A 14,939-nucleotide genomic window follows, 5' to 3' on the forward strand; every position below is an offset into this window, starting at 1 on the left:
GAGCTAGATTCCCAAAGGCTGGAGCATCGGACTTCGCTCCAGTAGCACTCCAGTAGCGCTCACTTCACGAGCTCAGGGCATGCCTGGCCCAGCATGTATTTGTAGTCTACTTCTGTGCTGCTATAGCCTCTTGCTTTAGCTACTGTCATGGAGTTTGATAAATATTTTCACAAAGAATTTGATAAAACACACAGGTGCAAAATCAAGGTGATTTACAAAGATGAGGACCAATAGCAAGAGAGGGAGTGCAGTGATGTAGTGTCCACAACTAAAGAATCATTGTGGAATCTGAAAATACACATATGCTGAAAGCATGATGGTGTACTTACTATGTGAACATGCTAAAAGAAAGGAACGAGGTGGGTAGATAACTAAGTGTGACATTGTAGCAAAGTATTTATAAACAAAAAATCTGATCATCCGACAATATGCTGTTAAATATGACACGTAGACTATTTGAAATTATGAGCGCTTCTTACCTTTTCATGTTTAAATAAAATACTTTTCATTCAAATCACTTGGTTTGGTTTCAATACTTCCAAACCAAATGCTAGGTCCAGGTAGTCACAAAAATAGATGGAAAGGGATACCCGCCAAATGGGTGTCGGTTAAATTGTGATTTTAATGAATGGAGTGAATTCAGAGCTGCAGTTTTTTTCCCTGTGAGTGAGGTGCGGTTGGAAAGGCTGTGGAGAACTGGAGCGGTGCACAAGCACAGCATGAGCGGAATTTCCAACCACTCAACTCTGCTCACACACTCTGATATGGAGATTCTTCTGCTATGTGATTGGACGTGGTGCAGATTCTAACCTACATGAATGCAGCTGGGGGTTCTCAGGCCCTGGGAATGGTTGTGATAGGGTACATGGGGTAGTCTTACCATACATGGTCTTCTGGTGGTGAAGACCTGTAGGTATCGGAGGGCAGCAGCCACCAGACACACTGCAGTGGTCAGAGCATTCAGAGCACATAGCGCAAACAGAACCTTCTGGAAACACGGACAGACGAGAAACAGTTTGGGTTAAACCACCCCACAAACACCAATAACCATCTTAACTTGCTATATGGTTAAATGTTACCATAACAACCATAGAGTTGTATACAGGGCTCTAGTGCCCAAAAGCCCGTTTTAGCATGAGCAGTGCTTTTGAGCACTTTCGCCATTTTTAACCTTTTCACACATGAGTTCCAAATATCTCTAACGGTCGCCCCAACATGAGTTATTTTATGCACGTGATGTCAGAATGCACTCACTGTTCCAAAATGTGAATGTTACGCAACAGGACAGTTAACACGTGCTAACACTTTTCTCTTCGAGGAGAGCCCACACACTTCACCAATGTTTCCGCAGATCTAGTATGCAGACATTTGTGCAGTCTTACACGAATTGGCACATTTTAAGACTGGCTGGCGCTGGCATTGCCTTCCTTGTTTTTTTCCTTACAAATAATACATTTGGACATGTGCGTTCCTATCAAAGCAAGCGCCTTATTTTCTGTATGTCGTTTCTACCTTAGCATACAGTATGTGTGTGTGTGTGTATATATATATATGGAGCATAATGTATTTACAGTTTTATTCACGTTTTCAAGTACTGGTGACAAATAATGCATTCCGATTATTGCATAGATTATAATGGATGTGTGTAAAATACTTTTTTGAAGGTTGTACTGATTATAATGAGCTAATGCTAAGCTATTTGCCAGCTATGTGTGATGCTATGTTTGTTGACATTATACAATGCATTCTGGGTGTCACAGAAACATCTGTCAGACCAAATATTTTCTAATGAGGTGAAGGGTAAACTTCCGGAAGTGAATGAAGGGAATTGAATGATCATAGACGACACACCCCTTTCAACATGCATACTGCAAACAGACCAAACTCATCTTGTCTCCTCTTATTATCTTTGGCTGACGCGTAAAAACTAACATGGCGGCGTGCACAAACTACCCCTCATCGGATTACTTTCAATTTCTAGAAGTGTTTTACTCAATTATTTCGATCAATGGTGAGCTCACCCATGATGTGATGAAATATAAATAGTAATTGCTATTAGCTAATTCATATTGTGGATTCTGACAGCCGAGAGTTATCTAAATATGACCGCTTGTGTAAGGTTAATCTTTCCTCAGTTAGTGCTAGGACTAATGTAGCCTACATTTTCCAGTTTCGTTACTTCTGTGAATGTCTGAACATTGCATCCAAAAATAAACTTGTCACGTTCAGGACATAATTTTGTAAGGACTGTGTTTGTGCAAAATGTTTCTGTGAAAAAACTGTGTGGCTAGCTTAAATGCTGACTGTTGCATAAATCGAAACTGGACTTTCTAAATAAGTGTTCTAATCACACCGGTTTGAGCGTAAGCTGCAGTGACCACTGTAGAATGATCACACCCATTTGCTGGTACATGTGAAAAGGTTAAGTAGCCACCTGGGTGGCAATTCCTAAGGATCACATAATTCCATCAAGATCATCAGGAGGGATCAGACAATGAATTATACTTGTGAGCAAACATTCCATAACTGCAGGTGGCAGTTAATCGCCAAACTTGGCTTCAAACCTTTTCTAGCAACACACTCCAGGTGGTAGTATGCACCCTCTATCAGTTTGTTTACCAACTCATAGAAGTAGGAGAATAATAAAAAATGGAGATGGGCTCAGTGGCACTGCCCAGATGCCATAATGGGACAGATACAACGTTGCGATCTCTATACAACTCTATGCAATGAACATAAATTCTCTCACACACATGGTATGCACAAACTAACACATACACACCTTGAGCAGGACCCTCATGGTACTACAGGAGTGTCCAGGGTAGAGTTTGAGTAGTTTTTCCTCAGGACACTTGGCAGTGGGGGTCTGAGGACAGCAGTTACACACATCTCCCAACTCACTCTGAAACACAAAAAACACAAGAGATGCATGGCCTTCAGACTGACTCTGAAACACAAAACAGACCAGGTCTAAGAAATGTAAAAAACAAACAGACTGTGTTTGACATGTTGGCATGCCAATCTCAACCTATTCTAAGACTGTTAACACTTTCAACCAGAGGAAAGTAAGGAGGGAGGAAGGGAGGGAGAGAGAAATAGGGCAAAGAGGGAAACTGAAGAGAGAGACATCAACAGAGTGAGAGCAAGACATATTTTACCTTCAGGTATGTACAATTTCATCTCCCTCCCTCCAGGTCAATGAAAGGGTCCTTGCTATCCGGTATCCTTGGGACGTCCCTACCCCATTGAAGTTGACATTTAAAATGATTACGGTAAGGGTTATGGTTAGGGTTATGGTTAAGGTTAGGGTAAGCGTAGTTTAGTGAAAGTAACAACAGATTTGAGGAGCAGGTGGTCTGGACGGGAGACTCCATTACTCACAATTACTCACACTTTAACCAACACCCATCTTTCAATTATTTCAAGGCTATAGCCTACAAAGAAATACATTGTGAAGCATTTGCGAGTGCGACACTAGGCTGGTAGGGACATAAAGCGCTCAGCAACATTAAACAACATTGAGTTGTATTAAATCATTATTGCCAATAAATTGCGCATATAGGCTATATACTTAGAACACACACACACACACACACACACACACACACACACACACACACACACACACAAACGAAGTCTAAAGTTTACATACACTTAGGTTGGAGACATTAAAACGTGTTTATAAACCACTCCACAAATTTCTTGTTAACAAACTATAGTTTTGGCAAGTCGGTTAGGACATCTACTTTGTGCATGAGTCATTTTACCAATAATTGTTTACAGACAGATGACTTCTCTTATAATGCACTGTATCACAATTCTAGTGGGTCAGAAGTTTACATACACTAAGTTGACTGGGCCTTTTAAACAGCTTGGAAAATTCCAGAAAAAGAGGTCTTCGCTTTAGAAGTTTCTGATAGGCTAATTGACATCATTTGAGTCAATTGGAGATGTACCTGTGGATATATTTCAAGGCCTACCTTCAGTGCCTCTTTGCTTGACATCTGTCACAACATCCACAGAAGGTGGCGCCTCTCCTCGGTCGAGCGGCGCTCGGCGGTCGTCGTTGCCGGCCTACTAGCTGCCACCGATCTGTGTTTCAGTGTCTGTTAGTTATGTCTGTTTTGTGATTGCACCTGTTTTGTGTTTGTCATTAGTGGGGGGTATTTAGTCTGTCTGTGTTTAGCTAGTATTCGTGCGGGATTGTTCTTTGTTACGTGTGGTGTTACGTTTATTGTATAGGCATTAGGGTTGCCGGGCTGCGCCCCGTCTGCCTTTTGAGCGGAGCTTCGTTTAAGTCATTTTTTGACTGTTATGCTCTCAGCCATATATGGATCTTGCCATTGAATTATTAAATTAAGTTTGTTCCAACGGACCTCAGTCTCCTGCGCTTGACTCACTCCTTAAACGGTTCATCCCGCTCGTGACAGAATCCCGCACCACTTTATGGAGTCAGCAGGGACAGAAACATTTTCAATGGAGGAACAAGTCTCCCAACATGCCCGCCTCCTCCAGCGACTGGGCACGGCCATGGACCAGGTGCTGACCCGATTGGAGAGCTGGGAGCGAGTCGCTCCATCAACCCCACCAGGACCGAGTCATCACCCTGCGCCCCTACCGAATCCAACCGAACCCAGTACAAGCGGGATACGGATCATGGCTCCCAGGGAGTTCGATGGGCGAGCGATTATTTCATCTAAGGCAGGAGACGAGGAGTGCTCAGGACTTTGCTCTGGAGTTCCGGACTCTAGCCGCCGGATCGGGGTGGAATGAGCGGGCCCTGATTGACCACTACAGGTGTAGTCTACGTGAGGACGTCCGCCGGGAGCTGGCTTGCCGGGACCATACCACCACGCTGGGCCAGTTGGTTGATTTGTCCATCAGGCTGGACAACCTGCTGGCTGCCCGGGGACGTTCCGATCGGGGCCTATTCATTCCACCTCCCATCCCTCCTGCTCCAACGCCCATGGAGCTTGGAGGGACTGCTGCTAGGAGGACCGGAGGGGGGGGCCTCTCCTGCACCCACTGTGGCCGTAGAGGACACACTGCGGACCGGTGCTGGAGAGGTTCTCCCGGGAATTCAGATGGCAGGCGGAGCACCCCATCGACCCCCCAGGTGAGTCTGCACCAACCACACCCAGAGCCCCCTGTCGACCACATGTATGTATCTGTTTTCTTCCCTGAGTTTTCCCCTCACTAGCAGTATAAGGCACTAGTCGATTCAGGTGCAGCTGGGAGTTTTATGGACCGAAGTGTTGCTGATAAGTTAGGGATTCCCCTGGTTAAACTGGACCAACCCTTCTCCGTGCACGCTTTAGATAGTCGACCACTAGGGTCTGGCCAAGTGAGGGAGGCAACAGTGCCACTGGTCATGGTAACGCAGGGGGGTCATGAGGAACGTATCAGCCTGTTTCTTATTGATTCCCCGGCATTTCCGGTGGTGCTGGGACTTCCCTGGCTAGCCTCTCACAATCCTCAGATTTCATGGGGGCAGAGGGCTCTTAAGGGGTGGTCGAGGGAGTGCTCAGGTAGGTGTATAGGAGTTTCCATCGGTGCAACCACGGTGGAGAGTCCAGACCAAGTCTCCACTGTACACATCCCCTCTGAATATGCCGATTTGGCTATCGCCTTCAGTAAAACGAAGGCGACTCAATTACCACCCCATCGACAGGGTGATTGTGTGATAAACCTCCAGGCTGACGCGGCCCTTCCTAAAAGTCACGTGTATCCTCTGTCGCAGGAGGAGACAGTGGCTATGGAGACATACGTCACTGAATCCTTGAGACAGGGATACATTCGGCCATCTAAATCACCCGTCTCCTCGAGTTTCTTTTTTGTGAAGAAGAAGGGGGAGGCCTGCGCCCGTGCATTGATTATAGAGGTCTAAATTCTATCACAGTGGGGTTCAGTTACCCACTACCTCTCATTGCTACGGCCGTGGAGTCATTTCATGGGGCGCGCTTTTTCACCAAACTAGATCTCAGGAGCGCGTATAACCTGGTGCGTATCCGAGATGGAGACGAGTGGAAGACTGCATTTAGTACCACATCTGGCCATTATGAGTACCTCGTCATGCCGTATGGGTTAAAGAATGCTCCCGCCGTCTTCCAATCCTTTGTGGACGAGGTTCTCAGGGACATGCTCGGGCAGGGGGTGGTGGTGTACATTGATGACATCCTGATCTACTCCTCCACTCGCGCCGCGCATGTGGCTCTGGTGCGTAAAGTGCTTGGGCGGCTGCTGGAGCATGACCTATACGTCAAGGCTGAGAAATGTGAGTTCTTCCAACAAGCCGTTTCTTTTCTGGGATATCGCATTTCCACCACAGGGGTGGTGATGGAAGATGACCGCGTTATGGCTGTGCGTAATTGGCCGACCCCTACCACGGTAAAGGAGGTGCAGAGGTTCTTGGGGTTCGCTAATTATTACCGGAGGTTTATCCGGGGTTTTGGCCAGGTGGCAGCTCCCATTACCTCACTGATGAAGGGGGGTCCGGTGCAATTGCGGTGGTCGACAGAGGCGGACAGAGCCTTCCGTCGTCTGAAGGTTCTGTTTACCAATGCTCCGGTGCTGGCGCATCCGGATCCCTCTTTGCCATTCATAGTGGAGGTGGACGCGTCCGAGGCTGGGGTGGGAGCTGTGCTTTCGCAGCGTTCGGGCGCTCCTCCGAAGCTCCGCCCCTGCGCATTCTTTTCTAAGAAGCTGAGCCCGGCGGAGCGCAACCATGATGTGGGGGACAGGGAGTTGTTAGCTGTGGTCAAGGCTTTGACAGTGTGGAGACATTGGCTTGAGGGGGCACGTCACCCTTTTCTCATCTGGACCGACCACCGTAACCTGGAGTACATCCGGGCAGCGAGGAGACTTAATCCTCGTCAAGCCAGGTGGGCCATGTTCTTTATGAGGTTTCAGTTCACCCTTTCGTACATTCCGGGTTCTCGGAACCGGAAGGCCGACGCACTGTCACGTCTCTACGACACCGAGGAGCGGACCATCGATCCCACTCCCATACTCCCGGCTTCCTGTCTGGTGGCGCCGGTGGTGTGGGAGGTGGATGCGGACATCGAGCGGGCGGGTCGGTTCGAACCCACTCCACCTCAATGTCCCGCGGGTCGGAAGTTCGTTCCGCTGGGTGTTCGCGATCGCTTGATCCGATGGGCCCACACTCTACCCTCCTCGGGTCACCCTGGGGTGGAGCGGACAGTGCGAGGCCTGAGGGGGAAGTACTGGTGGCCCACCTTGGTAGAGGATGTAAGACACTATGTCTCTTCCTGTTCGGTGTGCGCCCAGTGCAAGGCTCCTAGGCACCTGCCTCGAGGGAAATTACAGCCCCTCCCCGTTCCACAGCGACCATGGTCTCATCTCTCGGTGGATTTCCTTACGGATCTCCCGCCATCTCAGGGAAATACTACGATCCTGGTTGTTGTGGATCGGTTCTCGAAGTCCTGCCGTCTGCTTCCGTTGCCCGGTCTTCCCACGGCCCTACAGACCGCGGAGGCCCTATTCACCCACGTCTTCCGGCACTACGGGGTGCCCGAGGACATCGTATCTGATCGGGGTCCCCAGTTCACGTCCAGGGTGTGGAAGTCGTTTATGGAGAGGCTGGGGGTCTCGGTCAGTCTGACCTCGGGTTTCCACCCCGAAAGTAATGGGCAAGTAGAGCGCATTAACCAGGATGTGGGCAGGTTTCTGCGGTCATATTGCCAGGACCGCCAGGGGAGTGGGCGCGGTTCGTACCCTGGGCCGAGATGGCCCAGAACTCTCAGCGCCACTCCTCTACTAACCTGTCACCCTTCCAGGTCGTGTTGGGGTATCAGCCGGTCCTGGTGCCATGGCAACAGAGCCAGACAGAGGCTCCTGCGGTGGAGGAATGGGTCCAGCGCTCTAGGGAGACCTGGAATGCGGTCCAGGAGTGCATAAAGAAGGCTGGAGATCGACACAAGGAGAGCGCTGACCGCCACCGCAGTGAGGCCCCGGTGTTTAACCCAGGAGATAGAGTCTGGCTCTCGACCCGGAACCTGCCCCTCCGCCTGCCCTGCCGGAAGCTGGGTCCGCGATTTGTGGGGCCATTCAAAGTCCTGAGGAGAATAAACGAGGTGTGTTATAGGTTACAACTTCCTACATATTACCGTATTAACCCCTCGTTTCATGTGTCTCTCCTCAGGCCGGTGGTAGCTGGTCCGCTGCAGGACGCTGAGGTGCGGGAGGTCCCCCCGCCCCCCCTGGACATCGGAGGGGCCCCGGCGTACACAGTCCGGGCCATCTTGGACTCCCGACGTCGGGTGGGGGGCCTACAGTACCTCGTGGACTGGGAGGGGTACGGTCCGGAGGAGAGGTGCTTGGTCCCGGCGAGGGATTTTCTGGATCCAGCCATGTTGCGGGATATCCACAACCTCCGCCCGGATCGCCCAGCGCCTCGCCCTCCGGGTCGTCCCCGAGGCCGGTGTCGGCGCGCTGTGGGACCCGCGCGTCAGGGGAGGGGTACTGTCACAACATCCACAGAAGGTGGCGCCTCTCCTCGGTCGAGCGGCGCTCGGCGGTCGTCGTCGCCGGCCTACTAGCTGCCACCGATCTGTGTTTCAGTGTCTGTTAGTTATGTCTGTTTTGTGATTGCACCTGTTTTGTGTTTGTCATTAGTGGGGGGTATTTAGTCTGTCTGTGTTTAGCTAGGATTCGTGCGGGATTGTTCTTTGTTACGTGTGGTGTTACGTTTATTGTATAGGCATTAGGGTTGCCGGGCTGCGCCCCGTCTGCCTTTTGAGCGGAGCTTCGTTTAAGTCATTTTTTGACTGTTATGCTCTCAGCCATATATGGATCTTGCCATTGAATTATTAAATTAAGTTTGTTCCAACGGACCTCAGTCTCCTGCGCTTGACTCACTCCTTAAACGGTTCATCCCGCTCGTGACAACATCATGGGAAATTCAAAAGAAATCAGCCAAGACCTCAGAAAAAAATTGTAGACCTCCACAAGTCTGGTTCATCCTTGGAAGCAATTTCCGAATGCCTGAAGGTATGACCACGCAGCCGTCATACCGCTCAGGAAGGCGAGGCGTTCTGTCTCCTAGAGATAAACGTACTTTGGTGCGAAAAATGCAAATCAATCCCAGAACAACAGCAAAGGGCCTTGTGAAGATGCTGGAGGAAACAGGTACAAAAGTATATATATCCACAGTAAAACAGGACCTATATCGACGTAACCTGAAAGGCTGCTCAGCACGGAAGAAGCCACTGCTCCAAAACCGACATAACAAAAGCCAGACTATGGTTTGCAACTGCACATGGGGACAAAGATCATACTTTTTGGAGAAATCTCCTATGGTCTGATGAAACAAAAATAGAACTGTTTGGCCATAACGACCATCGTTATGTTTGGAGGAAAAAGGGGGAGGTTTGCAAACCGAAGAACACCATCCCAACCATGAAGAACAGGGGTGGTAGCGTCATGTTGTGGGGGTGCTTTGCTGCAGGAGAGACTGGTGCACTTCACAATATAGACGGCATCATGAGGAAGCAAAATTATGTGGATATATTGAAGCAACATCTCAAGACATCAGTCAGGAAGTTAAAACTTGGTCGCAAATGGGTCTTCCAAATGGACAATGACCCCAAGCATACTTCCAAAGTTGTAGCAAAATGGCTTAAGGACAACAATGTCAAGGTATTGGAGTGGTCATCACAAAGCCCTGACCTCAATCCTATAGAAAATTTGTGGGCAGAACTGAAAAAGCGTGTGCGAGGAAGGAGGCCTACAAACCTGACTCAGATACACCAGCTCTGTCAGGAGGAATGGGCCAAAATTCCCCAACTTATTGTGGGAAGCTTGAGGAAGGCTACCCGAAACGTTTAACACAAGTTAAACAATTTAAAGGCAATGCTACCGAATACTAATTGAGTGTATTTAAGCTTCTGACCCACTGGGAATGTTATGAAAGAAGTAAAAGCTGAAATAAATCATTCTCTCCACTATTATTAAGACATTTCACATTCTTAAAATAAAGTGGTGATCCTAAGACAGAGAATTTTTACTAGGATTAAATATCAGGAATTGTGAAAAACTGAGTTTAAATGTATTTGGCTAAGGTGTATGTAAACTTCCGACTTCATCTGTATATACACCACAGTTCAAAAGTTTGGGGTCACTTAGAAATGTCCTTGTTTTTTAATGAAAAGTAAAAGAAAATGTCCATTAAAATAACATCAAATTGATCAGAAATACAGTGTAGACATTGTTAATGTTGGAAATGACTATTGTAGCTGGAAACGGCATATTTTTTATGGAATATCTACATAGACATACAGCGGCCCATTATCAGCAACCATCACTACTGTGTCACAATGGCACATTGTGTTAGCTAATCCAAGTTTATCATTTTAAAAGGCTAATTGATCAATAGAAAACCCTTTTGCAATTATGTTACAACATCTGAAAACTGTTGTTCTGATTAAAGAAGCAATCAAACTGGCCTTCTTTAGACGAGTTGAGTATCTGGAGCATCTGCATTTGTGGGTTCAATTACAGGCTAAAAATGGCCAGAAACAAAGACCTTTCTTCTGAAACTCGTCAGTCTATTATTGTTCTGAGAAATGATGGCTATTCCATGCAAGAAATTGCCAAGAAACTGAAGATCTCGTACAACGCTGTGTACTACTCCTTTCACAGAACAGCGCAAACTGGCTCTAACCAGAATAGAAAGTGGGAGGCCCTGGCGCACAACTGAGCAGGAGGACAAGTACTTTAGAGTGTCTAGTTTGAGAAACAAGATGCCTCACAAGTCCTCAACTGGCAGCTTCATTAAATAGTACCTGCAAAACACTAGTCTCAACGTCAACAGTGAAGAGGCGACTCCGGGATGCTGGCCTTCATGGCAGAGTTGCAAAGAAAAAGCCAGTTTAGACTGGCCAATAAAAATAAAAGATTAAGATTGGCAAAAGAACACAGACACTGGAAAGAGGAACTCTGCCTAGAAGGCCAGCACCCCAGAGTGACGCAAAACTTTTGAACGGTAGTGTGTATATATATATATATATACACACTGGGGTAGAGAAAGGTGTGTGTATTTTACACATATTACAAATATATGAAGATATATTTTATTTATAGATTTGATTAATACACTGCTCAAAAAAATAAAGGGAACACTTAAACAACACAATGTAACTCCAAGTCAATCACACTTCTGTGAAATCAAACTGTCCACTTAGGAAGCAACACTGATTGACAATAAATTTCACATGCTGTTGTGCAAATGGAATAGACAACAGGTGGAAATTATAGGCAACTAGCAAGACACCCCCAATAAAGGAGTGGTTCTGCAAGTGGTGACCACAGACCACCTCTCAGTTCCTATGCTTCCTGGCTGATGTTTTGGTCACTTTTGAATGCTGGCGGTGCTTTCACTCTAGTGGTAGCATGAGACGGAGTCTACAACCCACACAAGTGGCTCAGGTAGTGCAGCTCATCCAGGATGGCACATCAATGCGAGCTGTGGCAAGAAGGTTTGCTGTGTCTGTCAGCGTAGTGTCCAGAGCATGGAGGCGCTACCAGGAGACAGGCCAGTACATCAGGAGATGTGGAGGAGGCCGTAGGAGGGCAACAACCCAGCAGCAGGACCGCTACCTCCGCCTTTGTGCAAGGAGGAGAAGGAGAAGCACTGCCAGAGCCCTGCAAAATGACCTCCAGCAGGCCACAAATGTGCATGTGTCTGCTCAAATGGTCAGAAACAGACTCCATGAGGGTGGTATGACGGCCCGACGTCCACAGGTGGGGGTTGTGCTTACAGCCCAACACCGTGCAGAACGTTTGGCATTTGCCAGAGAACACCAAGATTGGCAAATTCGCCACTGGTGCCCTGTGCTCTTCACAGATGAAGCAGGTTCACACTGAGCACATGTGACAGACGTGACAGAGTCTGGAGACTCCGTGGAGAACGTTCTGCTGCCTGCAACATCCTCCAGCATGACCGGTTTGGCGGTGGGTCAGTCATGGTGTGGGGTGGCATTTCTTTGGGGGGCCGCACAGCCCTCCATGTGTTCGCCAGAGGTAGCCTGACTGCCATTAGGTACCGAGATGAGATCCTCAGACCCCTTGTGAGACCATATGCTGGTGCGGTTGGCCCTGGGTTCCTCCTAATGCAAGACAATGCTAGACCTCATGTGGCTGGAGTGTGTCAGCAGTTCCTGCAAGAGGAAGGCATTGATGCTATGGACTGGCCCGCCCGTTCCCCAGACCTGAATCCAATTGAGCACATCTGGGACATCATGTCTCGCTCCATCCACCAACGCCACGTTGCACCACAGACTGTCCAGGAGTTGGCGGATGTTTTAGTCCAGGTCTGGGAGGAGATCCCTCAGGAGACCATCCGCCACCTCATCAGGAGCATGCCCAGGCGTTGTAGGGAGGTCATACAGGCACGTGGAGGTCACAAACACTACTGAGCCTCATTTTGACTTGTTTTAAGGACATTACATCAAAGTTGGAACAGCCTGTAGTGTGGTTTTCCACTTTAATTTTGAGTGTGACTCCAAATCCAGACCTCCATGGGTTGATAAATTGGATTTCCATTGATTCTTTTTGTGTGATTTTGTTGTCAGCACATTCAACTATGTAAAGAAAAAAGTATTTAATAAGATTATTTCATTCATTCAGATCTAGGATGTGTTATTTTAGTGTTCCCTTTATGTTTTGAGCAGTGTATATATATATATATATATATATATATATATGAACTATCAGGGGAGATATATATCTGTAACGACTGTCGTAGCGAGGGGACCAAAGCGCAGCATGTTGAGTGCTCATAATGACTTTTTATTTTAAACACAGAACACTAAAGAAAATCACAAAAGCGAAAAAGATCAGCTCACTGTTCTGTCGGGTACATAGACTAAACAGAATACAACTGCCCACAACACAGGTGGAAAAAAAAACTACTTAAGTATGATTTCCAATTAGAGACAACGAGGACCAGCTGCCTCTAATTGGAGATCATCCCAAAAAACAACAACATAGAAATAGAAAACTAGAACTAAACATAGATATATATAAATAACATCTTACTATGGTCAGGACGTGACCATATATATATATATATATATATATATACACACACACACACAGTGCATTCGGGAAGTATTCAGACCCCCTGACTTTTTCCACATTTTGTTACGTTACAGCCTTATTCTAAAATTTATTAAATTGTTTTTTCCCCCGAATCAATCTACACACAATACCCCATAATGACAAAGTATAAACTGTTTTTTATATTCTTTGTCAAATGTATATTTAAAAGAAAGCTGAAACATCACATTTACATAAGTATTTAGACATTTTACTCAGTACTTGTTGAAGCACCTTTGGCAGCGATTACAGCATTGAGTCTCCTTGGGTATGACGCTACAAACTTGGCAAACATGTATTTGGGGAGTTCTCCCATTCTTATCTGTAGATCCTCTCAAGCTCTGTTAGGTTGGATGGGGAGCGTTGCTGCATAGCTATTTTCGGGTCTCTCCAGAGATGTAAAATCGGGTTCAAGTCCGGGCTCTGGCTGGGCCACTCATGGACATTCAGAGACTTGTCCCAAAGCCACACCTGCATGGTCTTGGCTGTGTGCTTAGGGTTGTTGTCCCGTTGGAAGGTAAACCTTCGCCCCAGTCTGAGGTCCTGAGCGCTCTGGAGAAGGTTTGAATCAAGGATCTCTCTGTACTTTGCTCCATTCATCTTTGTCTCAACCCTGACTTGTCTCCCAGTTCCTGCTGCTGAAAAACATCCCCACAGCATGATGTTGCCACCCCCATGCTTCACCGTAGGGATGGTGCCAGGTTTCCTCCAGACGTGACACTTGGCACTCAGGGCAAAGAGTTCAATCTTGGTTTCACCAGACCGGAGAATCTTGTTTATCACAGTTCGCGAGTCTTTAGGAGCCTTTTTGGCAAGATCCATGCGGGCTGTCATGTACCTTTTACTGAGGAGTGGCTTCCATCTGGTCACTCTACCATAAAGGTCTGATTGGTGGAGTACTGCAGAGATGGTTGTCCTTCTAGAAAATTCTCCCATCTCCACAGAGGAACAATGGAGCTCTGTCAGAGTGACCATGAGGTTCTTGGTCACCTCCCTGACCAAGGCACCTCTCCCCTGATAGTTCAGTTTGGCCGGGCAGCCAGCTCTAGGAAGAGTCTTGGTGATTCCAAACTTCTTCCATTTAAGAATGATGGAGGCCACTGTGTTCTTGGGAACTTTCAATGCTGTAGACATTTTTGGTACCCTTCCCCAGATCTGTGTCTCGACACAATCCTGTCTCAATTCCTTCAACCTCATGGCTTGGTTTTTGCTCTGACATGCACTGTCAACTGAGGGACCTTGCATAGACAGGTGTGTGCCATCCAAATCATGTCCAATCATTTGAATTTACCACAGGTTGACTCCAATGAAGTTTTAGAAACATCTCAAGGATGATCAATGAATTTTTTGTTGTTGTTTATAAATACTTTGCTACAATGACACACTTAGTTAGCTACCCACCTCATTCCTTTCTTTTAGCATGTGCACATAGTAATTAGGCTACACTGCCATAAACCCACCATGCCCTGCCCTCTCATTTCAGCCTCACATTACAGGGGCACCGGGGTGTGTGTGATATGTTCCCCAATAAGAAACCAAAAACCGTTGCACAACAGAAAAAGGGAATTAACAAATGAGCCACTGACAACCAAAACGAAACAGGTGGGGTTTTAACATGGGTTCTGAAAGGCATCCATGGGGGGCCTACTGAGTGCTGGCCAAGGAACTCCAGTTGGGTCTTAAAAGATCCCCACCATGGACACCCACTGTATTTGCCTGATACCAGACAAAAAAACGAAATAAAACAACACACCAACTTTGGATAGGGAGTGAAAATAAAAGTGGAGCCAAACCCAAACAGTCGAGGTAAAGGCTCTATTTAA

At 47.2% G+C, this 14,939-nt stretch overlaps 1 protein-coding gene across 4 annotated transcripts in view; it reads right to left on the bottom strand.

Annotated features, from left to right (window-relative positions):
* The window catches only part of LOC115164099 (protein FAM189A2), a 99,497-nt gene that overhangs the window by 42,658 nt on the left and 41,900 nt on the right, over nt 1-14,939 (bottom strand). For all 4 annotated transcript variants that reach the window (XM_029716225.1, XM_029716224.1, XM_029716223.1 and 1 more), the window contains exons 4-5: nt 2,783-2,902; nt 881-988 (exon numbers count right to left, since the gene is read on the bottom strand). In XM_029716225.1, coding sequence (XP_029572085.1) covers nt 881-988; nt 2,783-2,902 — 228 coding nt within the window. The remainder of the gene's footprint in view (nt 1-880; nt 989-2,782; nt 2,903-14,939) is intronic.

This window comes from Salmo trutta, chromosome 27, assembly GCF_901001165.1.
Source record: "Salmo trutta chromosome 27, fSalTru1.1, whole genome shotgun sequence".
Classification (NCBI taxonomy): domain Eukaryota; kingdom Metazoa; phylum Chordata; class Actinopteri; order Salmoniformes; family Salmonidae; genus Salmo; species Salmo trutta.